At 53.5% G+C, this 27,728-nt stretch overlaps 1 protein-coding gene across 7 annotated transcripts in view; it reads left to right on the top strand.

The window, feature by feature from the left end:
* Positions 1–27,728, top strand: part of AGAP1 (ArfGAP with GTPase domain, ankyrin repeat and PH domain 1) — a 552,490-nt gene that overhangs the window by 455,126 nt on the left and 69,636 nt on the right. For 6 of the 7 annotated variants that reach the window (XM_049614622.1, XM_049614621.1, XM_049614620.1 and 3 more), the window contains 2 exons: positions 16,548–16,702; positions 20,628–20,718. In XM_049614622.1, coding sequence (XP_049470579.1) covers positions 16,548–16,702; positions 20,628–20,718 — 246 coding nt within the window. Of the gene's footprint in view, positions 1–16,547; positions 16,974–20,627; positions 20,719–27,728 lie in introns of those variants that run through there. The other variant, XM_049614623.1, reaches the window with a different exon arrangement.

Raw genomic sequence — 27,728 nt, 5'->3', positions numbered from 1 at the left:
GTACTAAAGGCAGGCAGTCCTGGGCGTATCGGAGTAAATAACGACCACAGAGCCTACGGTGCGTCCCGTTTTCTCTCGCTTCTGTTCAGTGTCGACTTACGTGTGTGAATCTCTAACTGAGCGGCCTGGTCTTTCTTCATTGACTTTGGGTCTCAGATCCATTCTGTATGCATGGTCTCATTTCATACCACTTTTAACTGTACGTTACCAAATTCGTGTAGTCATACGAATTATCAGGACGTCCTTCTGATTTCCAGTCTTTTGCCGTGTGACATCAGCATGTCTGTAAAACGATCTTTGATGAAACTTCGTACCCTGAGCATTGCACGTCGTGTGGTCACCTGAGGTCTTGAGCATTCCATTAAATGTCCCCATCCCCGGGTGGAGTATTTTTTGAAGGGGTCCCTTGCGTGATATACACAGAGGTGCCTCTGGACACCCGAAGTGCAGTTGACGGCCAAGTTTCCTGGGGAGAGAGTTAGAAGCTGAGTTTCAGGAGTTTAGGGGAGGGCACGCACCGTGAACCAGGCACCGTCCCAGGAGCACATCCACTCCTGTGAGCGGCCCTCCGTGCGACCTGGGACGGAGGCGTCCGCACCCCCCCCCCCCTTTCCAGACCCAGAGTGCAGCTCAGGCTGCCTGGAGCTTCAGGCTGGTGAGAGATGGGCAGGACCGGGCTTGGACCCCGTGACCTCTCTCCAAAGCCCTTTTCCTCCTGCGTCCACTCTTTTCCGACCTCTGGGCTGCATGATTTCAGCTCCCGTACGTGCCACCCTGCCGGTAGGTACCACAGCGGAGACGGGACGTTGGAATCCCGGAGGCAGAGTGTGCGTCCGGATAGCTCAGCTCCGGGACCTGGATCCTCGTGGAGGGGCGGTGCACCGACGTCAGGAGTGGGCCAACACGGACCACCCAGAGCTAGTGAGGGAAACACCCAGACGAGGTTAGACAACAGACAAAAGTGTGCTCTCTCCTCCTCTTTTCTGTCCGTTTGGGTTCATTATCTCCGAAACCGAGATGGAAACTTGATCTTTGATGTTGGACTACGTTTTACATCTCTGTTACTTTACAAAAACTCAACTCTTTGCCAGGGTTGGTGAGATTTACGTTCTTTCAACGAGAATGAGCTTGAGTTTTGCCATCTCAGAGGTGGGTGAAATGGGGGTGGAAGGTGTGTCGGTGATTGGATTCCCCGGTTCGTCGCTGCCTCCGAGCCCAGAGGGAAAACACCTCCACGCCAGGCAGCTGAGGGCAGACGTGGGAGCATTCGCCTCCGTGGTCCGCGTCTTTCCGAGGAAGAACAGAGAGAACTGGGCAGAAGGTGGACGCTGCGTCTGGGAGACGTGGAAGGAAGGCCTGTTGCATTGTGGGCAGCGGGTCCCCCAGAGCAGGGGCCACATGGAACCCAGGCGCTGCCTTCAGGCATCAGCTTCCCTGCACACCTGGAGACAGGTGCGATTGTCATCCCTGTGGGACGAACAGAGGGAACAGAGAGTGTTCCGGGACACGTGATGAAGCATTAATGGGCAAAGGCGAGACGCGTTGGGGAGCAAGGGGTATTTCTTGGGGTGCGAGGCCCACGCGCATTTTGTGAGCTGAGAAAGCCACCTCAGGCCACAGATGATGCTCTCACCCAAGTCCCAGCCAGGTTCAGTTTTAGCCTGAAGTCCCAATCCAGCCTTGTCTTGGGTGCATTTCCGTGGATCTGGAACTTGCCCCAGAGACAGGCCTGTGAGCCCTGTTTGGACTGCCTCCCCGCGCCTCAGTGGGCCAAATGGAGGGACCCAGGGGTCCCAGGCACTGTGATCGCAAACAGTCCCCACGTGGAGAAGCCCAAGCTTTTCGGAGACCAGCACAGCTGATCGCGTTGGACCTGTGTCCGGGCCCCTCCTGCACCGGATGGCGGGGACAGTCCCCACTCACATGAGCAGACCTCACCACCCAGCGTCCCCGGTCCCAGTGCCAAGGCTTCCGCCCCATTCAGTTTGAGGCAAATAGATGACAGGCATATGTTTACGCCTCACCCCTGAGGGCGTGACAGGCTTGCTGGGGTCTCAGGTCCCTGCCTGGGTGGGTCCCGGGCAGGGGGACAACGGAAGGGCTTACCGTCAGGTCAGGAGGTTGGGCGAAGACCCTGGCACGGAGGGAGGGAAAAGAAGTTCCAGAGGAGGCCCTGGGCGCCCTGGGGGTCCGTGGAGAGCAAAGCTCCGTGCACTGGAGGGGTTCAGGAGCAGCTTCACCGTCCATGGGATTCAACAGGAGCCACAACTGAACGCAGCTCTGAACAGCTTCCTGGCACCCCGCCCCGTGACTCCCAGCCACCCCCGAGGGAGGCCATCTCCTCCACATTTTGCAGAAGGAGAAACTGAGGCATGGGGAGGGGCGGTCCCGTGCCCCTGGAAAGCACCTCGGCAGGTGGAGACTGGGCTGGGCACTGGGGTTGAAGCCGCAGCCCAAACCCTGGACGTGGGCTCAGCCACAAGCACGGAGCACACGTAGGCTTGAGTGGAGAGGTGCAGACGCCCTGCTGGGGCCGCGATGCTCTGTGGACAGCCGTCACCGTCACCTCACCGTCACCTCACCGCAGCGAGGGAAACGGCGCTGCCCCTCCTTAGCCGGTGTGACGGGTTTTCTCCTGTGGTGTCTGGACCCAGCCAGGTACTTCCAGTCACACTTTGATCCTTGGTCAGAAATTTTGCACACCTCGTGTTTGTGAGCAGCAGCGTGGGCAGTGCTTGTGAGCCCAGACCCTTGAGCCAGAAGGCCTGCGTCCAGTTCTGGAGTCCCCACTGTTCCTCGGTTCCCCCCATCTGCACACTGGGGGGACGATGGCCCCTACGCAGGCGTGGCGAGGAGTCGGCACGTTAACACATCCAGGGTCCACGCGCGCCCCTGCCAGTCCTTGTCTCGTGTCCAGAGTACCTCAGATTCTCTCATTCACAGAAAACTCGGAGCTTGAGAAAACGTTCACGTGGCGAGGAGCAGAGGTTCAGCAAGAGGTGTTGCCCTGAAAATGTAAGAGCCTCTTTTTTCCAGACTTTTAAAGCTACCCCTTCCCAGTTGCATCACTGTCCTCGTCAAAGGAACCATCAGACGCAGAAACTTGGCGTCGGGATCAGTCGTGCCTGGTCGATCCCGGCTGTCCTGCCCCCGCCTGGCTTGCTTTCTCCAAAATGAAGACACAAAGCCTGCCTCGAGGGGTAATCGAAGAAGACAGACGCCCACAAAGCTCTCGCCACAGAGCTCGGGCCCCTGGTCAGGGTGACCACAGGGCTCGCCGTTAAATTGTCATAAAGACTTACTTCATAGGAAAATAACTCCAAGAATACAGCCCGGGGAGAGGATCCAGAGGACCATTTTTTTAGGCCTGTTGAATGTATTAGTGGAAGGCGGAATCGGCCAAAGCAGGCACTGGCCAATGGTGAGTGGCCCAGGTTAAGAACTCATCCAGATAAATTAAGATTTGGGAAACCCTTTCGTGGGAAATAACTCCAGAATTGACTTTTGGGGGAGAGAAGCAAGGTTGCTTGTTTTTTCCAGCCCTCGACTTCTAAAAGAATAACAATACTGTTGGCCATCCCCGTGGTGAGCAGTAGCTGGGGGGCTGGGAGGGGGGCACCCCACACGGGCAGTGCACGAGCCGCCCAGCACGGCAGAGCCCACGCAGTCCTTCCACCAGGAGATCGGGGACCCTGGAAAGTGATGGATGTACGTTGGAATGAGTGGCAAATGGTAACTGCAGAGCACTGCTTAGGGACCAGATAAATTATAGCAGGTACCTCTGGGTTTTCCTTCTCTTTCTAAACCAAGAGCTTGGACCTTTAGCTTTCCTATAGTGCCTGGACCGTGAGCAAGCACCAGGAATATGTTAACACAACCTTCCCCCCCCCCCCCCCCCCCCCCTCTTGTCGGTTTTGGATCGGACCGTTTATTTTTTTCAGGAGCTCTGTTTTAGATATCCTCCTTAATTTCAGAAATGCCTCGTGTCCCACGGTTCTGGAAGCCAAAGCTAATAGAATAGAGTTCCGTGGTGCCTGGCTCTCAGACTGCCCTCCCAGCTCTCTCTAATGTGTTTGGAAAACAGAAACCTCCTTTGTGTTTCACGAGAATCTTCCTGTGACAACAGCGGTAAACATCCCTAACTTTGTGACCTCCCTCCGGGGGCTCACTTATTCACAGAATTAATTCCGTTCTTGTCCTAATTTAAGCCACTGTACAAAACCTCTGTGGGACTCTGGGCTAAACAAAGATATTTACCAAATTCAGAGCTTGCAGAAATATTTACCTGAGAACCATGAATCTCATGTGTTCATCATAATGACCAGAAATCACGGGTTGGTTTTTTTTCGTTCCCCTTTCTGCTTAAAATTAACTCCTCAAGCGGGAGGAGGGAGTGTTTTCTTATGGATTATTCTGTTGCCATGGGTCTCAATTCTTCACGATCCTGGACCATAGTCTTTAGGCTTTCTTCCACATTTATCGTGTCCTACGAAAATGGGAGAAATATTGAAAATAAATAAAAACTGACTTTTTATATCATGGTGGGTTTGGACTGAAACCTTAAACGTGTGGTTTTCATAATCGAGTAAAATATCTAAACCACATGCCTATTTAATATATGCTTTGGAAGCAGAAATGTTGTAGTATTTTACCACATGTCTGGCTCAAAGATTAGCATAAAAGCCTGGGGCTGTGTACCACATAACCTTGAATGATCTCGTAGCGCGGAGATCGGTAGGCCCGGAGAGGGGGCCGAATGGCAAATGCGTCCCCTCTCTGTTTCCAACATCAACGAATTGATAATGGCGGCACGGGGAATTGCGTTGGGAAGGATTCTGAGGCTGTGTCGGGGCTTTGGGAAGTTGTGGATGTCTCTTCTGGCAAAAGGAAGGGAGGGACAACACACCTTCGTCATCCTAGTCCAGCCTAATGCCTCCCTCCCAGTTGACGCTGAGATCAGAGTGGGGGACGCTGAGATAAGAGTTAGGGGGCAGGGGGCGGGCAGCTGGCAGCTCCCAGTCCGAGGGGAGCAGAGCAGGAAGGGCGGTAGAGGGAAGCGTGTTCCCAGAGAGGGCCCCAAAATCGGTAGGACTTGAAGAAAAGACAGCGTGGAGTTTCGGGCAGAAACTGGGGGAGACCCCTGGCTATACTCGCTTGATAATGAGGAAAAATGACTCGGCCAGACGTTAAAGTCTCTATGAACACATGAATCGGGGTGCTGCGGCATACCCTAAAACAAAAGTCCTAATTCTCCAACAACGGAAGCCTGAAGTGGAGAAGACCGCCGTCTCCCTACAAGTCTTGGCTACTTTATCATCAGATCACTTAAATGGTGACCACCCGGAAGCCCCTGGGCTTTGTGGACCCCGGCCTTGTATCAGCCACCTCTGGAAAGCGGACGTGTCTCTCCTCTCTGCTGGACGTCTCCTCACCGCACGGCTTAGATAACACACTCTCATCCTGTCCGTTGTCAACTATGTCAGGAAGGATGCTTGGCCTCCCGGATACCGCCGAGCATCAGGGGTCTGGGGTCCAGCTTTGTAGGGGCTCCCCAGAAAATGGACTCCGATTTCCCGCCTGGCCGGTGGAGACAGCTGCAGACACCTGAGCCCTTCTAAATTCGGAAGAGGAACAAATCTGCTCGATATCGTCACTCGCCTCACCCCTGCATCTCAAGAGACATTTGAGCCGTTGTGCATCCGTTGGGTACAAGGGTCCGGATCGCCTTGGCCTCTGCGTTTAAAACAGCGCGGCCGCTGTGTTTCTTGGAACCACCGCTGAGGACAGAGGCGCGCATCCATCCGACTCCCCTCCCCTCTGACCCGCTCGCCCAAAATGCACCCCCGTCAGCCATCTCCTGTTGCAAACAGCTTCCAAATGTACAACAGTTGAAGCTGCTTTGAGTCCTTTTAACCCTTTGTCTGCTCAGGCTCCGCAAAAATAATTGATGACTGATTGGCCCATTAACCTTTAAAAAAAAAAAAAGTTTGACAGCCCAGACTTGTGTAACGAGGAGGGATTCCTTGTGAAATCGGTCTGATGGCTGACTTGCTTGCCCCTAAGGAGGCAAAATTAGCCCCACGGGGCCTCGTCTGCATAGAAACTGGACGCAATTAGTGTAATATCTGGTGTTATTAATGTCGTTTGGAATAATTGGGCAGGTTGATTTCGACAGGTTCATGGCGCTAAAATACTATTATAGTGGACCTTTCCGCAGCTAACTGTTAAACACGGAAAACTGTTCAAATCCCTGCGAGCCCAATCACAAAACTTTATTCAACAGCTCAGCCCCGGAATGTCATGCCGTGAGACAACACAGTTCTTCATCAAGGGCTTCGGGGTGTGGGTGGCGCTCTGATTTGTCCTTGTCGAGGGGCCGGGGATTGGATTCTGCCGATGACGTTGTGCATCTGAGACCAAGAAAACACGCTCGTAATGTCCGTGCCCTCAAGACTCCTTGCAACCTGAGTTCTATTTTTACAGGATGAATTAAGTGTGAGCCACCATAGTCGTCACAAACAGGCGGTTTGTATTAGCGAAATGAAACCACTCGAATGGAAAAACGGCAACGGTACCTTCCGACGGCCCAAGTGCCCACTCTGCACATTTTAAATGAGGGTGGCAGGGGAGAGTAACGTCCAGTCTGTCTCCCTGACTGGCCTCACGCTGCTGGTTATTCTTGGTATGCATAAAACTAAAATGTCACCGTCGTCACTTCACGATGTGATGGAATCCTTCTGGCCTGGCGGTGACCTGAATAAGCCAGTATCATCTGGTAGAAATTCTCTTCTGAACGTGAGGAGGAACGTATTAGTGTTTGTCCCTACAGAAGAAGGGAGAATGTGGGGGCCCGGAAATCGGCTGTTTACTTCATCGGTGCAAATAGTCGCTTGCCGTGAGCGAGGACCAAGTCCAGAGATTAACCAGGCATTGACCTAACAGGATGGCCGGTGGGCAGGTCGGTGCCCCCCACCAGAGCGAGGCCTTTTCTCCCCTGGATTGGTCAGGACTGGCTTTGGAAGCAACAGAAATCCAATTTAAAGGAGCTTCAACCAAGAAAGGAAGCAGGCAGGCTCACGCCAACTCCAGCTGGCTCCGGGGTCCCCTGCACCCCGGAACCGGGAGCATATTGGGCACTTTCATTCTTCTCACTGCTAGACAGCGGCCTTCTCACGTTTCGCGGGCAGGGGCTTCAGTCCCAGAGGTTTTCCTTGGCGTGGAGGCGCAAAGGCTCCTGTACCCGCAGGGCGCGTCTTACCAAGTCCCAGGTTAGAGAGGAAGGTGCTCTGTGGCCCCAACCCAGCTACGGAAACTTGGAGAAGGAAACGTGGCACACGTGACCCCTACTAGATCAGAGAAGAGCAGCCAAGAGCACCCTGTGCTCGGATCGTCCTGGCATAGATGGGACTGTCCCTCCTCCCGGTGCTGACTGATCACCAAAGATGTCAGCTGGACAGTCCCCGGCTCATGACTGTCACATCAGGACCTCATGTCACGGGAGCTGTGACCACAGCAGGGCAGATGAGATGGCTTCTGCTAGCCGGTCATCCTGTCCCTCGACCTTTTCTAGACAGGACCAGGTTCAGAGTCGTCACTAGTGACAAGCTGGGTAGAGAGTTCTGGGAAACTCCTTTCCAAAGACCCACTACCTTGGGGTGCCTGGGGAGCTCACCCAGTTGAGCTTCCAACTCTTAATTTCAGCTCAGGTCCTGATCTCCTAGTTTGTGGGATCGAGCCCCCCTTGGGGCTCTGCGCTGAGCATAGAGCCTGCTTGAGATTCTCTCCCCCCCCCCCCCCCCCCCCGCGCCCTCTCTCTCCCTCAATAAATTAGAAAAAAGTAAAAGACACACCACCTTGACTTTCTGACATCGGTAGCAGAAAAAGGCAGTGGGAAGTAGGGAGCCCCTTCTGTCTCCCACCGGATACCTCATGAGAGTTCCTTTCCTTTATATGTTGGTTATTAAGGGGCACCTGGGTGGCTCAGTCGGTTAAGCATCCGACTTCGGCTGAGGTCATGATCTCACAGTTTGTGGGTTTGAGCCCCTCATCGGGCTCTGTGCTGACAGCTCGGAGCCTGGAGCCTCCTTCGGATTCCGTGTCTCCCTCTCTCTGTCCCTCCCCAGCTCGCGCTTTCTCTCTCTCTCTGTCTCTACTCTCTCTCAAAAATGAATCAATGTTAAAACGTATATATATATATTTTTTTAAATGCAATTGCTCTCTAATCCTTGTTCTTTTTTTTTTTAATCTTGGGAGGCAGAGAAAAGCCATACAACAGGTATAATTCAGTTCTGAAATTCTAACTATATCTGTGAGTGTTAACATATTGCTCTCCCTCCAAAAAAAAAAAAAAAAGAAAGAAACACGTAAAGACAGTAATATCTGGGGAAACGCGGGATGCCGTAAGCGTAAGCTGGGCGCCTGCGGCGGGTGGCGGGTGTGGACCACAAGTAGTAGACCGCGTGCCCAGGTTTCAATCCCTTATTCAGGAAGCGAGGCATCCCAGCTACCCAGCTTCTGATAAAGACCTCTCCCCGCCAGGGCCCAGAATCTACAAGAAGGCTGAGTGGCTCCCCTGCTGGGGGTGCCTCTTGCCTGAGACAGCGTGGGGTTCCATCCTCCTTGTCCACAGTGAGCTGGACCCCTCTCCTCCGGGCCGCCCACCTGGCAGAGGCCGGGCCCGGCATCAGAGGCACCGCCAGCTTAGCCCTTGGGAGCCTTGCTGGAGCCCACAGGGGCAAGACCCGAGCGTCTGTCTTCTGCCAACTCTAGGCCCGGGGTTCAGCTTAAAACGGAAACAGTCGCTGCAGAATAGCCTCGGGGATGAGTCCTGACGTCCACACCTGCCCCGTGACGGAGGGGGCCTCTGTGCGTGCTCCCATACGCCTTAAAAACAGCACACACACAGACCGTCACAGTGATCAGTCACGACGCTCACTGTGGCCCCACCTGCCGTCCCCTTTCGTGGCTTCGTTATTTCTATAAGCGGGTGCCTTTCGAGGCGGACAGGCCCTCCCATGTAAAAAGCACGCTGTCTCAGATGCATCGGGGTTTTGAGTGTGGGTACAGTTGGGTCTGAACTGGGTCGTGAAAGTTCCTCGTGCTCTCCAGGGTTCTTCCGGCTGTTCGTCGGCCTTTCCTCAAGAGCGCGTGTCCGCCAGGCCCGGCTCCCGGGATGTCCTGCATCCGTTTATTTGCTCTTTGCTCCGTTGAGGCTTATCGGTGCTTCGTTATCATCAGCAGGCCCCGCCAGGGTCTCAGCTGCCAGGAGGCGAGGCGTGAAACCCGCCCCGGCCGCTTGCACACTCTGACCCGTCACCTCAAAGCTCGGGACGGGGTCCGCTCCTCGCCACCTGTGTAATGAGTGCAGGTTCCAGGCGATCCTTTATATTGTTGCTTTTGGGGAGTTACCCGCTGTTCTCTGTATCTCTCCTTCCCAACCTCCCAGATGGAGAGAAATGTATTTATAAACAGATATATGCAAATATGATCTCTGTTTTAGGGTACAGAAATGCCACCAGCCTGGGTTCAGGCCCTGCAGCAGGCAATGTGCTAACAGCTCAGAGCCTGGAGCCTCCTTCGGATTCTGGGTCTCCCTCCCTCTCTGTCCCTCTCCAGCTCACGCTCTCTCTCTCTCTCAAAAATGGATCAATGTTAAAAAATATATATATATTTTTTTTTTAATACAATTGCTCTCTAATCCTTGTTCTTTTTTTTTTTGCTGGTGGCATTTCTGTAAACTGGTCTTGTATCTTGTCCATGTTCTATGTTCTTATGTCTCAGAATTTGTCAGTTAGTTGAGGTTTCCTACATAAACAGTCTTGTAATCCATGAATTTGTGTCTTTCCAGTCTTCAGATCTTCTATTTCTCTGTCTTGTCTTACCGCATTGCCCCGCAGGGTCGAACAGAGGCTGTTACGATGAGCTGCTTTGCCTCGATCACCCTTTAAATTTTTTTTTAATGTTCATTTATTTTTGAGAGAGAGAGACAGACAGACAGATTGCAAGCAGGGGAGGCACAGAGAGAGAGAGAGAGAGGGAGACCCAGAATCCGAAGCAGGCTCCAGGCTCCGAGCCGTCAGCACAGAGCCCGACGTGGGGATCGAACCCACGGACCGTGAGATCACGCCCTGAGCCGAAGTCAGATGCTCAGCTGACTGAGCCCCCCAGGCGCCCCCACCTTGGGCACCCTTTAACTGATGTGAAATGAACTCTTCTAACATTTCATCGTGAAGAATAATGACGCGGTGGGGTGCGGATAGGTGCCCTGTGTCCAACAGAAGGACAAAGCGTTCCTAGTTTGATAAAAGATTTCGGTCACGGTTATTTTCTTATTTGAGTGTTCCCCCCCCCCTCTGATTCGGAAGGTGCACATTCTGCTGCTTTTCTCATCAAGGTCGACCCTCATGTTCCATCACGTGAGCCTGACTTGCCCAAATCCTACGTCCGTTCTCGGCCTCCCTGCAGAAGCATGTGCCGCCCTTGGACACGTCGGCTCCGCTCGCACATCTCCGATGCTTTCGTTTTCCCTAAAGGAGACGTTATTGTCAGAAGTAGTTTTTGACACAGTTTTTGCTTACACATATCGACATATCTGTCTATTCATCTATACACCAGTCCTTCCCTAGCTCTCCCCTTCTTTCTAGAATCTTCTGAAGCTTATCTCAGTAGCTCCTTTAGCGAGGATCTGTTGATAATAGGCTTTTTCCATAGTTCTTTTTTTTAATGTTTTATTGTTTTATTTATTTACTTATTTATTTAGAGCGCACACGCACACAGGAAGGGACAGAGGAGGGGGAGAGAGAGACTCTGAAGCAGGCTCCACACAATCAGTGCGGAGCCCCATGCACAGCTTGGTCCCACAGCCGTGAGATCATGCCCTGCACCAATACCAAGAGTGGGATGCTCAACTGACTGAGCCACCCAGGCATCCCTGTTTTTTGGGGGGGGGGGGGGGTATTTTTGGTTTTTTTGTTTTTCTTCCTGTATAAAATATATTGCATTCTTTTTCTTCACGGAAGGTTCTCCTGGGTCCCAAGTCTACACTGACGTTATTTTCTCCCGGGACTCTGAGGATATTATTCCTCTGTCTTGCAGCTTTGATTGTCACTCTTGAGACGTCCATCATCCATATGGCTGCCAGTTTGGTTTTTTTTTTTAAGAGCAATCCACCCTTTCTTGCTTTGTGTTCTTAAGGGCCTCTTTTTGTCTTTGGTTTTCCACAGTTTCCTAAGCTTTTGGTGTGGTTTTCATTGCTGTGATCCTTCTGGGTGGATGTCATTTCCGTGTCTAGAGCTCCGATCGTTTCACAGCCCCGCGCGCCTCCCACCGTTTGCCCGGCAGTGAGATGTGTGTGTCGCACCTTCCCCGCACCCGTCATTTCTGACCCACAGGGTCCTTGCTCATTTGTCTACCGTTTCAGCCAGTCCCTCCAGGTCTCTCCTCTCTGCACTTACCGCCCCCCCCCCCACCTCCTTCTTCTCCCCATCCCTGGTGGGCTTGTTTCATTAAAACCGTTATAATTTGAATTTCCAAAAGATCTACCTTTTTTTAACGATCTGCCTGATCGGTTTTCATGGTCTCCTTTTTTTGAAAATTTAGGATCCCGTATTTTCATTTCTTTAAACATTTTACGCATAATTACTTTGAATTCTGTACCTGAAATCCTCTGGATCTAAAGCCGCTCCCCCGTCTGCCGTGTGTTCGGTGTTTTGGGTTCTGAGTTCATACGCGGGGGATCTTTGTGGAATGCTTTCCCTCCGAGGAGGTGCCAGGAGCCAAGGAGGTTCTGCAGACCTGAGCCCGTATCCCCTTCCTTTCCGGATCACTGTTGGGGGGGGGGGGGGGGGGGGGGGGGGAGCATTCCCCTGCAGGCGTTTAAAACCCAGTGCTCGCAGTTCTGGTTTATTAATCCCTGGGTGTGATTTGGGAGGGGGAGACAGGGTAGGCTACGGGCTTAGAGGTGATGCCTTCCTACACGTCCATCGACGCCACAACACGTGTGTTTCCTAGGAAAGCCCCGCACACGTGTCTGCCACATGACAGGAAGGTTTGGTGGGAAGGGGCGGGGTCACACCCAGGGGTGTGGAAGCCACGCCCAGGCCGATGCAGGAGCACTCACCTGCTGGTGTCAGGAGTGCGGCGCGCGTGTGTTGCATAAGCTCAGAGGGACCGTTCAGGCCGAGCCACGACTCGTGAAGTGGTCAGGTGAGGGCCGAAAGGAGGAGATGGGGAGAGCGGTACAGAGCCGGCCTCCGTAAGCAGTGTTGAGCTGATTAGGGAGCAGTGGGAAGAGGGAGAGGATGGGATCTGGGTGAGTCTGAAGGCTTATGACTAGAAATGGCGTCGTAAGCATCGACAGAAGTCGTGAAAACCAAAGAGGAGCCTTCGGAGATGACAGCAGATGTGTTTCCATGCATGTTAATTTGATGCGAGGCCAAAGTATCTAAAGAGTGTCTGTAGGCATTTTTTTAAACCCCTAAGTGATTGGATTTGGGGGTCAGAGATACAGATCTGAGAATTGTCCGCATAAGTTAGAAGTGACTGTCTAAGCGTTAGAAGGAAAGGAGCCCTCAGAAGTGGTGAGGCACGGCCATGAAATAAACCCCCAGGGTATGTATTCACACCTGGCCGCATGAAGAAGGGCCAGGGAAGGCAAGAAGAAGCTGTGATTTAAAAGATAACGGAGCGCCTGGGTGGCTCCGTTGGTTGAGCGCCTAACTTCGGCTCAGGTCATGATCTCACGGTTTGCGAGTTCGAGCCCCACATCGGGCTCACTGCTCTCAGTGCAGAACCCACTTCAGATCCTCTGTCCTCCTTCTCTCTCTGCGTCTCCCTTGCTTTCCTCTCTCTCCAAAATAAATACACATTACAAATAACTTTTAAAAAAAAATAAAGAAAACTCTAGCTGAGTATGAAAAAGCTATGGCAGGACGGTACTGAACCCACCCATCCCTCCTTCCCCCAGGGCAGACGTTGCTAGTTGATTGTCGCGCTCGTTCTCCAAGAGCCTGGAGCCAGCCTTGGAATCCTCAACACGGATTCTTGGCAGCTGCCCAGAACTGTTTCAAAAAAGTTGAGAACTGTCCTGCATCCCTACCATAGCATCTCAGGGTAGAAAGGCCCTATGGGCCGCCTCTGAGATGCCAAATTTCCACCAGGCTCCCTTAGAAGAGGACACACAACAAGGGATTGAACTCCTCAAGGGTGCAGACACCCAAAGTTGGCTGTTGCATCTGTGGACAGCCCCAAGGGGGAGAGACTCTTCTGCAAGTACAGACAGGAATACTTTGCGACCTAGAAGGTACTAGAAAAGGAAACTTGTATCCGGTATAAGTAGACAGAGAAGACAGGTGGTGGAGTTGACCGTTAAGGTGATTGAGAAGCCACAGAGGACATGCTGTGGGGACAGTACATTTGGAAACTTGCAAGAAATGAACTCCGACGTCCCTGTGAATGCTTAAATGTATTTGTGCCCGAGAGGAGAGCTCACCTGCACAGGTGAGCCTTGTTCACGTAATTAAATAGGGCAAAGCCAAACTTCAGCACTTGAATTTGAAAGTTCTGCCTTCACATGGGGTATGACCAGCATATTAGTGGAAACGCTCAGTGCATTGGAACATACGCATTGGAACGCTCATACTGCATTGGAACGAAACACGAAGTGTCGATGTCCCTGTGTCACAGACCACATCCCTCCCCGCCCATCATTGTTTTCACTGCTTTGTATTCAATCATCAGCTTTGTATCAGTGTGTGTGTGCCCACCCTCCCGGCTCCGGACCGTGTGTCCTGCATGCCAGAACCCTTGCCCCCTGCGTGGTAGCCGGCAGCCATGCGACTGAGCCCCAAGGCGAGCTCAGTTCCCTCCCTTCGTTCCAGAAGATGTAGCCTGTGATTCAGGCTAGAAAGCTTTACGGCAGACCAGTTGTGCAGAAATTTAACTGGGAAGCTAATGGTTGTCATTTTTTTTTTTTTTTTCTCACTGAAAGACCCAATAAATCCTGATCAGGGGGCACTTCTGTCACGCACTTGAATTCCACATATTCAGAAAAGCGTGAGCCTGTTGAGTAGATCTAATGAGCGGCTGTCACAGTCCACCCGTGAATTAGCACGTGTTCCTGACGGCCCGGCGGTGACTTAGCTCGTTCTTTCTTATCTTGCCTACCAGTTCCCTGGGAAAGTTTTGCATAAAATGCATGAATTTGGGGCTCTGTATTACAAAATCCAGTGTGGAAGACGTTGTAATTTATAGCGTTAGGGACATAAAACCGTGTGGATCAAAACGCTGGACGTTTAAAAATCCACGGATACAGGGTCTCAGCCAATAACCGCAAAGGTGTGCTCGCGGGTCAGTCATGGACAAACCTGTTGGAAAGTCACAGCTGGTTTTGAAAATGAAAATCCCAACAAGGCCGTGAGTGACCGGGGGCGGGGGTCCTGCGGACGCCCCGAGGCTTCCTGCCCCACCTGTCTTTCCCACAGCAGGGGCGGTGTTCCACTCCTGCCTAAACACGGGGGCCGGTTGTTCTCTGTGGGGTAAAATTTCTGACGGCCCCCCTCACTTTCTGAACTCTTATCACTAGCTCTCCAGAACTCAGGAGCCAGAGAGACCCAGGGAGTGTGGGATGATGCTCAAGGACCGTGCAAGCAAGCAGAGGACCCCCTGAGGCTCCACTGTTGTGTTCCCATGGCCCGCCCCTTCCCCTTCCTGGGACATCCCCACCATTCCTTCCCCCGAGCTTTCCTGGGTCTTCTCCAAGGGAAGCCCAGCTTGGGGGGGTGGGGGATGGGCTTCAGCCAGGGCCCGTCCTGACCTGCACTCAGCCCCGCACCCCGGCACACACCCTCATCACACGAGCCTTTAACGACTCCAGGATTGTGGCGGACCTTTGAGAAGCTAGGGGAAGCCGTGGGCCTTCTTGCCAGACGAACCTCATTCACGTGCCCTAAGGCCGGGCGCGTTAATCGGGGAAGGCTTTCAGCAAGTTTTGCCGATGGACGTACCTTCGGGTGCTGTTCAGAGCGAGGTCCAGCTCCCCGGCGGGCTGAATCCGAAAACTGCAGCAACGGTGACTTTACTCAGAGCACGATACCGTGAGTCACCAGAACGTGTCAAGATTTTGCGTAGAAGCGTCACGGCCCTGTTTCCGAAGCAGGTTGTGGTCATTTAGGGGAGTGGTTCCCCAGAGCAGGCCATGCATTGAGAATCCCCGGAGAGGGGTTGGTGGCATCGAAGGGTCAGGCGGAAGGGGTCTCTCTGCCTCAGTGGCTGAGGCTGCTCCTCTCCTGACACAGAGGGAAGCAGGGAAGGGTAGCTGGAGAAGTCTGCGATCGCCCTCCAGAACGGAATGGCACCCTTATCTCGAGGCTCAGGGGCTCCCGGGGAGGCAGGGCTCTGGGAGGGAAGCCCAGAGGAGGCCGGGCTGACCCGGGCAGCAGGGAGCCGGGCAAAGGTCAGGGGCCGTGAGGGCTGCTCAGGAGCTGGGCTAGGGGAGCTGAGAGCGTGCGAGATGGGGGGTCTGGTGCCGTAGACGTGACCGCGTGCAGAGCGGTCATCGAAACCGTGGTCTGCCGCACAGGCCATAGGTGGTTCTCATCACGAATACCACCTTCTCACCGGGCAGTTGTCATGCAGCTTCACGAGCTTGGTGACTGGAAACCACAAACCAAATGAGGTGTTGTGCCTGTAACTCGTGCTCAAGATTTCTTCGTGGCTGCTGGTAACTGGTCACGCGGTCCCTTTTTTCTCTGTGGCAGTAACGAGGGGAGGGGGTGAGAGAACAGAGCGTCTCCCGTGGCCCAGGCCCTGTCAGCCTCAGTGGCACACGTCACTTAGCCAGTGGGTGACACTATGGAGTAGGTGACCTCTCCCCCCATCTTCAGGGTAAGCAAGTGAGCCTTGGAAGAGTCGAGACTCTGTCCCAAAGACCCCACTGCGGCAGGTGCTACAGCAGGGTTTCGTGGCAGGTCCCCCTCTTCTCCGTGCGGACGGTCGCCCCACGGCAGCCGTGAAGTCGCCTCCCAACACCCGGAGTCCCGCCCGCTCTCCAGGTGGGAGGCGATAGGACGAAATTCCGCCGCAGTAGCTCTTGTCCCGTCAAAGAGCAGAAACCCGCAGGCATCCCCGTTTGCCGCTGCGGTATCCGCGGATCTCCACGCAGACGCTAAGAGAAATCAAGAGTGTACCCCGACATTAGCGGGTATTAACTTAATTTTCGCCCCACAGATACCTCGACGGTGCAGCGAGCTGCAGTGTTATTTTTCCCGCAGTCGCTTCCTCCGTGCCCAGCACAGAGACGCTGACATCACTCACTGGTTTTCATTTTTCCTCATCCCCTGAGCATCGATTGAACCCCAGCTAACCCACGCTGGCTTTAGGAACCAAACCTTGAGTGTTTGGAGGTCGGCGGATTCAGATCTCCGCCGCGTGTGCTGCTGGCCCCATGCAGGCGCGATTGAACCCAAAGGCGCTTTTATGGCCGAGGCCCGGCAGAGGGGCCGCGGTCGCATGAAAGCTAAAGTCTTCATCCCCACCACTCTGTGTTTCAGAACAAGAAGAAAACTTTGAGTTTATCATCGTGTCCCTCACTGGCCAGACGTGGCACTTTGAAGCCACCACTTATGAAGAGCGAGATGCGTGGGTCCAGGCCATCGAGAGCCAGATCCTAGCCAGCTTACAGTCCTGTGAGAGCAGCAAGAATAAGGTAAGACCCTTAGCATGCCGCCCCCTGAAATCAAGAGCCGCTGATCGTTAAAGGGAAGTGAAGGCCCCGGAGTGATGCCCCAGGGAGGGGAGGCGTCATGCGATGTGTGTGATGGGCAAGACCCAGTTATCCTTCCTGAGCCACAAGCTGAATAATTGAAAAGATAAAAAAAACACTTTGTGTCGACATGTGTCGCGTGTTAGCATCCTCGCTCAGCCGCGGCCACGTCCGCGCGGCGGCACATTCTAAACCTTCTCTCTCTCAGCGAATCCCAAATGTAAAGCGTTGACCTCCTTGTGGTGCACGATGGGATCTTTTAGTTAGGCTCACGCAGCCACATTGATTTTGTTTTACGCAGAACATGCTCGGGAGAAGAGGGGCAGACTTAAAACTTTAACCTGTTCCCTCACAAGTGCGCCAAATTCAAACCCATGCCAAGCTGGAAGACCCAAGTCATTACAGATGGGCGTCCGGGAGGAGGAGAGGCGCGTATGCGAGCGTCCGGGGAGTTTGGCGAGGACACCGTGTCTGTCGCCAGACTCTGCTGATGACGCCCGATACGTGTTTTATTCGGTACCCCAGACGGGATTCTTGGCAGTCATTGAGCCAGAAAACAAACAGACAAAATTTAAGCTGCATTTTCTAGATCCCTCCGGCGATACTCCTCCGAGAGGACTCATCTTTCCCATGAGGGCTTCCCTCCGATTCCTGATTTTAGTGGCCTGGATGCTTTCAAACCCTTCTCTGGGACAGTTTAGAGTCTCGAAGAGCATTTCGATTGTTCAAACTACGATCAACCGGAAACCGAGAGGCAGAGGCAGAGTATCGCCACCCACCTGTGGTTTCACTCGTAACCACTTAAGGAAATTTCTGCCGATGATTTATGCTCAGCTTTGTCATTGAGAAGGGAGTCTGTCTTTCAGGAAGGTGGCATGTCCTACTCGATCATCCTCTTTAACCAGGGTAAACCAGGCCACAGCCATGATTATTATAATGCGATTTGCTTCACTTCTGTAAAGATGTTTTTTACCCAAGGTGGGGAGAATCGCCGCCTCTCCTTTCCAAGACCCTTGGCTTTACTGAGTCACATCCACAGATGGGGACTCCTGAGGCGAATGCGGGGAAGCTTCCGGATCTCCTCGAGGGTGGGGGTTGGTGACACACGTCCCACACAAAGCATGGGAGTCTAGTTCCAAAACCGGAGCGCAGAGGGCACGTGGCTACACAGACAGACGCATCCCCAGGCTTTGTACACAATCACAGTATTTCAGGTTAGGCTCTGAATCCAGCCCACGTCGTCCAGATTCAGGAAGAAGCGAATCTCCCGTTGCCTTTTTTTCCATTTCACACCCTTGCCAGACCCTTACCAGCTCTTTGGGAGAAGAGACGGCGTCACTTCTGGGCCTGACGCAGACACCAGCCTAAAATGCTGTCCCTTTCTTCTAGCCGTGTGCACCCGGGCAGCGGTCTCCCGGGGGGGGTGGGGGGGGTGGGGGGGGGGGGGGGGGGGGACCCATGGAGCACCGGGGGGGACGAGGTCGCACCTGTTCACCTTGGATATTTGAATGTCAGAGTGCCCAGCATGGAAATCCTGTCCCATTTCCCTTCCAATAGCTGGAGGGAAATTGCAGACCTAGTTGAGAATGAACTCTTGAGAAATTGTAGCTGCCTGTGGGTAACTCAGAGTTGGTGACAGGCATAGGCATACACACACACACACACACACACACACACACACACACTGCAGAAGTCGGACAGGTAGACGGACACAGGTAGGCACATGTACACATAGTCCAGATGCCAATGCAAATTGTTAAATACACTTTGAATACTTGGGTGTCTAACCAAAGGGATTAAAATCCTAGTGCATTGTGTTAATTACATAGTAGAAGTGAATAAATTAATAATTTATGTTGCTAGGTAGTGAGCACTCAGTCGTTTCCCATCAAACAGTTGACATGAGTTGGTTCAGCTTATGCATTCTGACATAAAAATCAAGCTTATTTTAAGTGTCCTCTGAAATTTGTTTGGGTTTATCCCAAATTAAACTTATACACCATAAGCCTTTAAAAACAGTACGTAACACCATGGGGGAGGGGAAGGGAGAAAAAAGGAGGGGAAGGAAAAAAAAAAAGAGAGAGGGAGGGAGCCAAACCATAAGAGACTCTTAAAAACTGAAAATAAACTGAGGGTTGATGGGAGGTGGGGGGGGGGGGGGTAGGTGACGGGCATTGAGGAGGGCACCTATTGGGATGAGCTCTGGGTATTGTATGGAAACCAATTTGACAATAAATTTCATATTTAAAAAAATAAAAAATAAAAAATAAAAACTGGACGTATCCTGGGGCGCCTGGCTGACTCAGTCCATAAAGCATGCAACTCTTTTTTTAATTTTTTTTAATGTTTATTTATTTTTGAGAGAGACAGAGACAGAGTATGAGTGGGAGAGGGGCAGAGAGAGAGAGAGAGGGGGAGACACAGAATCGGAAGCAGGATCCAGGCTCCAAGCTGTTAGCACAGAGCCTGACGTGGGGCTCGAACCCATGAAACGTGAGATCATGACCTGAGCCGAAGTCAGACGTTTATCTAACTGAGCCACCCAGGCGCCCCAAGCATGCAACTCTTAATCTGAGTCGTGAGTTCAAGACCCACATTGAGTGTAGAATTTACTTAAAAAAACAAACAAACAAAAGTTAGCTTAAAAAGACAGTACATATTGTTTCACCGAGCACCTCTGCTTCCAAAAATTTGTCATCAGTAAGTAATGACAAAAGCAGGCAAAGTTTTAGCAATAAGCAAGTTCTTTACAGCACTGTCTACCCTGGAGAAAAATTGGAAGCCACTAAAATGTCCATCAAAGAAAGCTTCATAAAGAAGTTCTTGTAAGTGGAACAACAACTTCAGATGATGACATTGGAGGACAGCATGGTGGCATTGAGAAATGACAGTCATTAGGCTAAAAGGCAGATCTAGGGGTACGTGGGTGGCTCAGTGGGTCGAGCGTCCGACTTCGGCTCAGGTCACGATCTCGCAGTTTGTGAGTTCGAGCCCCGCGTCGGGCTCTGTGTTGACAGCTCGGAGCCTGGAGCCTGCTTCGGATTCAGCAGTCTCCCTCTCTCTCTCTCTGCCCCTCCCCTGCCCACACTCTGTCTCTCTCAGTCTCTCAAAAATAAACGTTAAAAAAAAAATAAACTTAAAGGGCAGGTTCTAAAGCAATATATGCCGGCTTTTTCAATAAGTACGTGTGTGTGTACAGATCGTGCTAGAAGAATAGATATCAGAATGTTAGTAAAACCGAAGTATGGACGATCACATCAACGCTTACAAATTTTATATTGTTCCTTTCTCCCTTCTGTATTTTTTTTAACGTGTTGAGGGAAGACAGTTACGTATCTGTTTAAAAACAAACGCCGCTCCCTGCCCCCACCCGCATTGGTGACCTAGTTGCTGTGGCAGCCGAGATAGTCTCCATATGGAAAGGGAGTCTCCAAGGGACAAAGTGTGGTTTGGACGTGGCTTCCCGGCGAGGAGCCACGGGCTGTGTCTCACAGCGCTGACTGAGCCCCGATCCACGGCTTGTAAAGCGGCTTCTCATTCTCTCACCTTTATGGAAGCAGGCACCCGGCAGGGCGTGTTAACCAGCGGCAGCTGGTCTGTGCCGACTCTCGAATGACCCAGAACTTCCCTCCGTCCTCCTTTCCGGTGGAGTCCTCTCATCTGCTAGGTCTTGACCCGGTGCAGGAAGCCTTCTCCATCAGTTACGCTTTTTGCCCAGAGACCTCGGGAGAGGAAGGGACGGCTCGAAGTGGCCCTCATCCTGTATCTGCTGACAGACGGTTTGGTTTTTCCCCGACGTCTCCAGCGGACGTGGAAACGTGTCCCGGGTTCTTACCTCTTGCATTTGTGTGTCTTCCTCCATGCACAGTCCCGACTGACGAGCCAGAGTGAGGCCATGGCCTTGCAGTCGATACGAAACATCCGAGGGAACTCCCACTGTGTGGACTGCGAGACCCAGAGTAAGTGTGGGCCGGGGCGGGGGGCTGGGGGGCCGGCAGAGGGCGGCGGGATGGTCCGGCAAAGCCCCCATCACAGCAACCCCGCTTCTGTCGTTTGCCGTGTGAGGGTTATTGTGTCACGTAAGGGCTTTTAAGGAATTGACACATTCTCGCTTGGATTTTACTTTAACACCATATCCTTCTCCCGGAAGCCCCACTGATGGCACTCCAGGTCTCGCTTAGGCCTCAGGCCTCGGCATTCCGAGGAACGGCAGTCACCCCACGCCACGGGTTGGCCGCGCGCCCGGATTTCTGTGCCAATCCCAGGAATTAACCTTTTGCTTAATCAATCATCATATGCTTTGTTTGCTTTTCCATAAAAATACAGTCCGTTGTTAATTCCCGCCCAGAGATTTCTGGAGTTTGGTTTTTTGTTTTGTAATTTCAAAATCATTTTGGCATCAAAACAGTTCTCTCTTTTTTTTTTTTTTTTTGCAATGTTAAATTCAGTATACGCTAAAGCATCTGATTGAACTCCCAGACTTCATAATTACTTCTTGGTGCCTTGGGGTAGCCCAGTTTTACTTCGTGCTTCCTGCTGTCCAGTACGGAATATGCTTTTCCCTCTGAGAAAGTCATTTTGTTATCTGTATCCTTGAGGTTAAAGACCGACTTCTAATTCTCTGTACCCCCAGCCCTCAGCACAGCACTGGGCGCATTCGGTAGAACTTTCTCCGGCCATGTTTTGTGTCATGAAGGTGTGTTTTGATGAGAGGGAAATACAGGTGAGACAAGGTGAGAGGCCTTGGCACCAGCCGTGGTGTCACCTGGGAATCGCAGGCGTGTGATGCGGTCCTGGCCATCCCCAAGCCCGAGCCCGGTGGGCGAGGCGGGACCCAGAGACCACAGAACCCGCCACCGCGGAGAAGGGCTGTTTCCGGACGCCCAGCACCTCCAGCCGCCTCTGTGCAGAAGCCGGGGTTTGCAGGGAGCGCGGGGCGCCGGTGGGACGTGAGCAGGTGGCCGCAGGAGTCGTCATGTCCGGGGAGCAGTGGGACAGGCAGCGGAGTGGCGCTCACACGTTTACGACCAGCATGTCTGCTGCTGGGTTGGAAGCTGGTTGGAGCTGAGGGGGGTGAGGGTGCTGAGTGGAGAACGTAGGAGCCTTTCTTCTTCATCCGTAGACACTGGGAACTCCTTCCCGGTGTGAGAGCAGAGGTGAGATGTGTTCTGAGCCGTGCGGCTTGGAATCGAGCCATGGAGGGAGGCAGAGGCTGCCGCGGGGGGTGGTCCCGTGAACAGAACAAGCAGACGCGACCTCGGGGCTGTCACAAAGGAAAGGGGACGTGCTTGGGGCGCCTGGGGGGCTCAGTCGGTTGAGCGTCCGGCTTCGGCTCGGGTCATCATCTCACTGATCGTGGGTTCGAGCCCCGCGTCGGGCTCTGTGCTGATGGCTCGGAGCCCGCTTTGGATCCTGTGTCTCCTTCTCTCTCTGTTACTCCCCCGCTTTCTCTCTCTCTCAAAAATAAATAGATTTAAAAAATTAGAGAAAAAAAAAAAGGGGGACACATCTGCCCTGAGCAGCCACTGTGTTGCAAGGCAGGGACGGGAAAGGTCCTGAGGCCAGCGTCCACAGCCCCCACGTGAGAGAGGGTCTTGAAGCACTTCCTTGAAGCATCTTTTGTTTGAATTTTTGAATTTTGCTTTCAAAACGTGTTGGGAAGTTCCAAGAGAGTAGTTATTTGACCTGTGTGTTGTTATCAAAAAGTCTTTAGAGTTAGAATTCTAAAAGCACAAAATCTGAAAGCTGTTAGAACCTCCGCTAGGAAAGGCACCTACGATTGCTTCTGCCATATAGCTAGAGTCCTTGGAAAGGGCCGATTCCGTGGCTCACAGGTTCCGTGGTATGTGGTGCATTGGAGGCCAAGAGTCCTTTCTGAGAGCAGGTAGGTCACTCAAGTGCCAAGGTGTGGGGGGTGAGACACAGAGCAGCGGGAGAAGGGAGGCTGGTGCGGGGGTGGGGGGCGCCACCCGAGTTGGGGGGGGCGCCACCCAAGCAGATATTCAGGGACAGAGGGAACAAGGAGAGGCCGAGTGTGACAGTTGCAGAGGAAAAAGAGATCACGGGATCCCATTCCGCAAACGTCTGGTCTCCACCAGGCCCGCACCTGTCTTCTGTGATGCTTGTGACTGTAAATGCTGGTGTTGCCGTGGGCCCCACGTACAGGGGAGGAAATGGGGCGTCTGAAAGTCCGAAAATAGCCGATTTTGGTGAAAGTGCTGGGAAGTGCACCACCCACACCCTCATGATGAACTGTGAAACTCCCACAGGGCAGTTTGGCATCGTACATAAAAAGCCGTAAGCAAGTGGCCGCCCCACACTCCAGCTGTGCCCTCCAGGCGCCAAGCCCGTGGGGATGAGCAAAGGGCCTCAAAGACCTGGCTTCGAAGGTGTTCGACACAGTGCTCTTTATAGAGCAAAAAGTTAGAACATCCCACGTCTGCAAAACCGGAAGAACCGTTCGTGGGGATGTCTTCTCGGTGAAATAATGTGCAACCTGAACAAGTCGTGTAAAAAATACACGAATGGAGATGGAGACACTTGGGAATGTACTGGAAACGAAAAAGTATTTAGGCAGTGAGTCAAGGAGAGCCCAGTGAATCATTTTCGGTATTTAGGCAGAAAAGATCTGTAAGGATGCATTCCAGAACATCGACCCCACTTGTCTCTGAGCGGTAGGGTCCTTGGTGACGGGGGTTGTCTCGATTATTTTATAAGTGAGCGCGGATGCGGAGGAAATTGCACACTGGGTGGTCTGTGTTTTGGTGTGTGCGAGTACGAGGTCAAACGTTAAACGTGAGAAAAGGCTCTTGTTTCTGGGTGTTGGAGAAGAAAAGCTGTTAAGGTTGCAGCTCTCTGCCGGCCCGAGAGAGCCTGCTTGCTCCTCACGGGCTCCTGTCCAGGGAGCTGGCCCTGCCTGAGCCTTCCTGGGGACCGCACAGGACACCCCCCAGCGCCCTGAGCATCCGAGCTGAGAAGTCATCTCTCACGCTTCCAGGGGGTCTGGCGGGAGGGGGCGGGCCTGCCAGACCACAACTGTGGCTTCCTTGGACATCACGGGGTCTGGGCTCCTGTGTTCTACTGATGCCATAATCCCCTCTTCAAGGGGGGCCTGGGGACTGGGCCCCGGGGGACTGTCATTGGCATGTAGCCGAGGCTGGTTTTTATTGTTCTTACTGACTAAAGGGCTTTCTTTTCCATTTTGTTTTCTTTTTTTTCTTTTCTTTTTTTTTTTTTTTTTCTTTAGTTGAGAAAAGAGAAATTGAGACAAGACAGACAGTGACTGTTTCTGGTCCCAGGTAGCTTTGTGCGTTCTCCGCTCTAGTCTCGCCATGCTGTGCCTGTCAGCTCCTTTGACTTCCAGAAGTTCTTATCAAACCACGATGCAAAGGAAGAGGTCCGTATCCGCCCCGGCGAGTCGCCTTCAGGACTGTGTACCATCGGCGACAGCATGGCTGTGCCTCTCTGGGAGCCCTGGAAGTGGCCGAGCCCCTCCACGCAGCCCAGTGGCACCCCTGTGGCACTGCGGGCTGGCACGGAGCTTCGCTGGGGGGTGGCTGGTCACAGAGGGCCGACATGGGGCTCCGTGCCAGTCTGCAGGAACAGAGCGGGCCCTGCCTGGCATGTCCCATCAGCTAGCAGTGCCCAGGGGGTTGCCTCCTGGTTCCCTCCGTTGTCTGAAGGCAGAGACGCCCTAAGGGGCCCACCCCGCTGGGGTCCCTTCTCCCAGAGCTTTGGCAAAGGGCCTGGCTCTCGAGATAACGGTGGGTCAGTGCTGATGGCCGCAGGAGACACGGGCCACCCGGACGGAAGACTGTCAGTGCCAACGGTGCTTGATCTGTGGCCAGAGAGGGTACCGGTGCAGATGTGACGCCCACCTCGGAGAGGGACAGGATCAAATCCAGGGAAAGCGGCTGCCCTCTCACCTGTGATGGAGCAGGGCAGAGGCGAGAGCAGGGCACACGCTCCTGTCCTCCACCGCGTGGCTGGAGACAGAGGTGGCAACAGCCTCCGTCACCAGCAATGACGGTGACTACACAATGAACTGTCACAACATGAAGAATTTTTTTTTTCCACGTCCGGTTGCTTACTTTGAGAGAGCACATTTGCATGGGAGAGGGAGCAGAGAGAGAGAGGGAGAAGGAGGGAATCCCAAGCAGGTTCCACGGTGTCAGTGCAGAGCCCAGCGCGGGGCTCTGTCTCACACATCGTGAGATCATGACCTGAGCCAAGATGGAGAGCCGATGTTTGACCGACTGAGCCACCCAGGCTCCCCAAGCACTGTTTTCAATAGAAAGTACTTATGGATATCGTTAAGTGCGCAAAAGCAAGAGAAAGCTTTTTTCTTGCACGTGAATATGCACAGGTCAAAAAAATGAGTTGACCGTAACGGAAGGGGGTGATAGTTCTAAAGTTTTCTTTCTTTGTTCTTTATACGTTTCTTTAAATGAGCTTATTGTTTTTATAATTATAAAGGGGTCTTAAGATTGAGAGGGACTTGAGGATGTGGGTTCCCCCCATTGGCAACTTATTGTCCCCTCTGAGGGTGGGGCCCAGTGGTCCAGTGGTGTTCCGTGGTCATGTGGGAGGAACGTTGTGGGAGGACCACTGTGTCCCGTGGTCAATGTGGGAGGAACGTTGTGGGAGGACCACTGTGTCCCGTGGTCATGTGGGAGGACCACTGTGTCCCATGGTCAATGTGGGAGGAACGTTGTGGGAGGTCCACTGTGTCCAGCGGTCACGTGAGAGGAACGTTGTAGTAGGACCACTGTGTCCCGTGGTCATGTGGGAGGAACGTTGTGGGAGGACCACTGTGTCCAGTGGTCACGTGGGAGGAACGTTGGTCTCCAGATGCCACATCCCCTTCTCTGGGTGATCCCCCCTGGCTTGTGAACACAGTACCCCCCCCACCTCCAGTTCAGTTGTGTCCCCGTAGGGCTTGGGGATTTCTGTGTCACTTGGGATTTGGGGCTGTGGAAACCCCCACCCACTTGTTCTTCCTGAGAATGTGCCAGACTGCGTGGAGACACTGTCCGCACAGCTGGTAGACCCCGGAACCCTGTTTCCCAGAGTGGGTGCCCATCTGTGGAGGGAGTTTGGAAACCCACAGCATCCACCTCTTGAGGAGCCGCGGCCTTAGGATGTTTGTGCTTCTGGGAAATCCTGCGGTGAAGCTAAGTGTCAGACAGGGTCCGGACTCATCGGATGGCGGAAGCCTTTGTTTAGAACCCCTGCTGCCAACCGTCCACTGGGAACACGCTAAGGAAAGTCTTACCCCTGAGAGCCGTTGAGAACCCCAGAACTTGGAGCCCTGGCGTGGATCTCGCCAGCATGCCTGACCTTCATGGACAGGCTGGTAGAGGCAGCTCAGCCCCTCCACTGCCCCAAGGCCCCCTCATCCATGATGCCTTGCTGCCTACTCGGTCAGAGCTGACCCCTCCCTCCTGGCTGGTCTGCGACGCCCTGGATGGAAATCACTGGCGTGAACTCCTCCCGCCGTGTTGTATTAACGTTGTCAGTGCCTTTCTCTCTCGTGTCCCCCTGGATCTCAGGGACCGCCTCATTTATCTTTGTGGACCCCAGGCCTGCACACAGGAAGGGACACCAGCCCCAGTCCCCCATCTCTAGATGTCCCAGAAAAACCTATAGTAGGAGCACATTCAACCTCCGGCTTCTGTCGCTTGCTCTTTCCTGCAGGCATAGACAGGAACTGCAAATTACGTAACCGTCAGCCTGACATCCTTGGGTCTTTGCCCAAATGTCGCCTCAAAGAAGCCTTCCCTGACCACCCCTGGGTTTAAATCACACACGCGAATCCGGCTCCCTCTTCTGCTCCCTAGCGGGGTTCTCTCGGGGCACACCCTTACCAACGCGTTGTGTGTTTGTGTGTGTTGTTCCCGCTTTTTCACTGTCGGTCTGCCCCGGAGAACCCAAGTCCCACATTTCTGTTTGCAGCAGTGTTTGTGTCCCGTTTGCTGCTCTGTCCCCCGAACCTGGCATGGAAACAGCGGTGGATTTGTGAAGGAATAAACGTAATTCTAGCCAACACGGAGCACTGCGTTTCCATGTGTGGTCGCCTCACAGCATTTAACGCTCGGACAGCCCCACGGGGACGGGCCTCATTAGCCTCATTTCCATCCACAGCCTGGAGAGCAAGAGACACTTGCAAGGGGCAGACAGGGCAGGAAGGCGTGTGCTGACAGGCCCGTGGGGGTCCCTGCGCTGGACAGGGAGGGCCCTGAGGCCGGAAGGGGAGACAGGAGACGATTCAGAGCTGCCAGGCCGTGTGGCCTCACCTGTAGGCCTAAAGTGGCAGCCCAGGGCCGCGACACCCCAACACGTCCCGGGAGGTGCGGGGGGTGTGACTGGTCAGTTCTGCTGGCGATGCTTAGCTGCTGACGCCTGCTAAGCTGTCGTTCTCGTCTGTTGGAGCAGAGGCAAGGCCATCCTTCCTCTGGCCCCAGCGGCAGGGCGCTCAGACAAGGCCACGTCCCTGTAGCCCTTGGACTTAACTGAGGTGACCCCAGGTCACAGCCATGCTTCACTCCCCTCCCGCCCTTGGTATTTCTGATTCTCTAGCTTTCACGGAGGTCCGCGTGCGGTCGTTGACTTGTGTCCTGTGCGTGCTGTCCTCCTTCCGGGGACACCACAGCAGGGAGGCCTCTGAAGCTCATGGGGGAGGGCAAGGCGACAGTGCATTGAGTTCTAAACCGGGGGTCGGGGGCGGTGGGGTCCTGTGCCCATAGGAGAACTTGGAGAATGGTTGCGGTGGTGGGGCGGGCAGTGGCACCTGGTGAGAGACTCTTCCCACGGCTCAGGTGAGCGGCATGCGGTGACCGTGGGGACAGTGTGTGAAAGTATTCACCAGCGGTGCTCGGTGATGGGTGGAGGTGGGCACGGGAACCTCATGGCTTCCTAGGACGTGCGCCCCGCCTCACGCCAGCCCTGGGGACAGGTCCCTTGCTGTCGT

Source organism: Panthera uncia (assembly GCF_023721935.1).
Source record: "Panthera uncia isolate 11264 chromosome C1 unlocalized genomic scaffold, Puncia_PCG_1.0 HiC_scaffold_3, whole genome shotgun sequence".
NCBI classification, from domain to species: Eukaryota; Metazoa; Chordata; class Mammalia; order Carnivora; family Felidae; genus Panthera; species Panthera uncia.
Note: the sequence above shows the minus strand (reverse complement) of the source record. Positions and strands in the feature narration are given on the sequence as shown.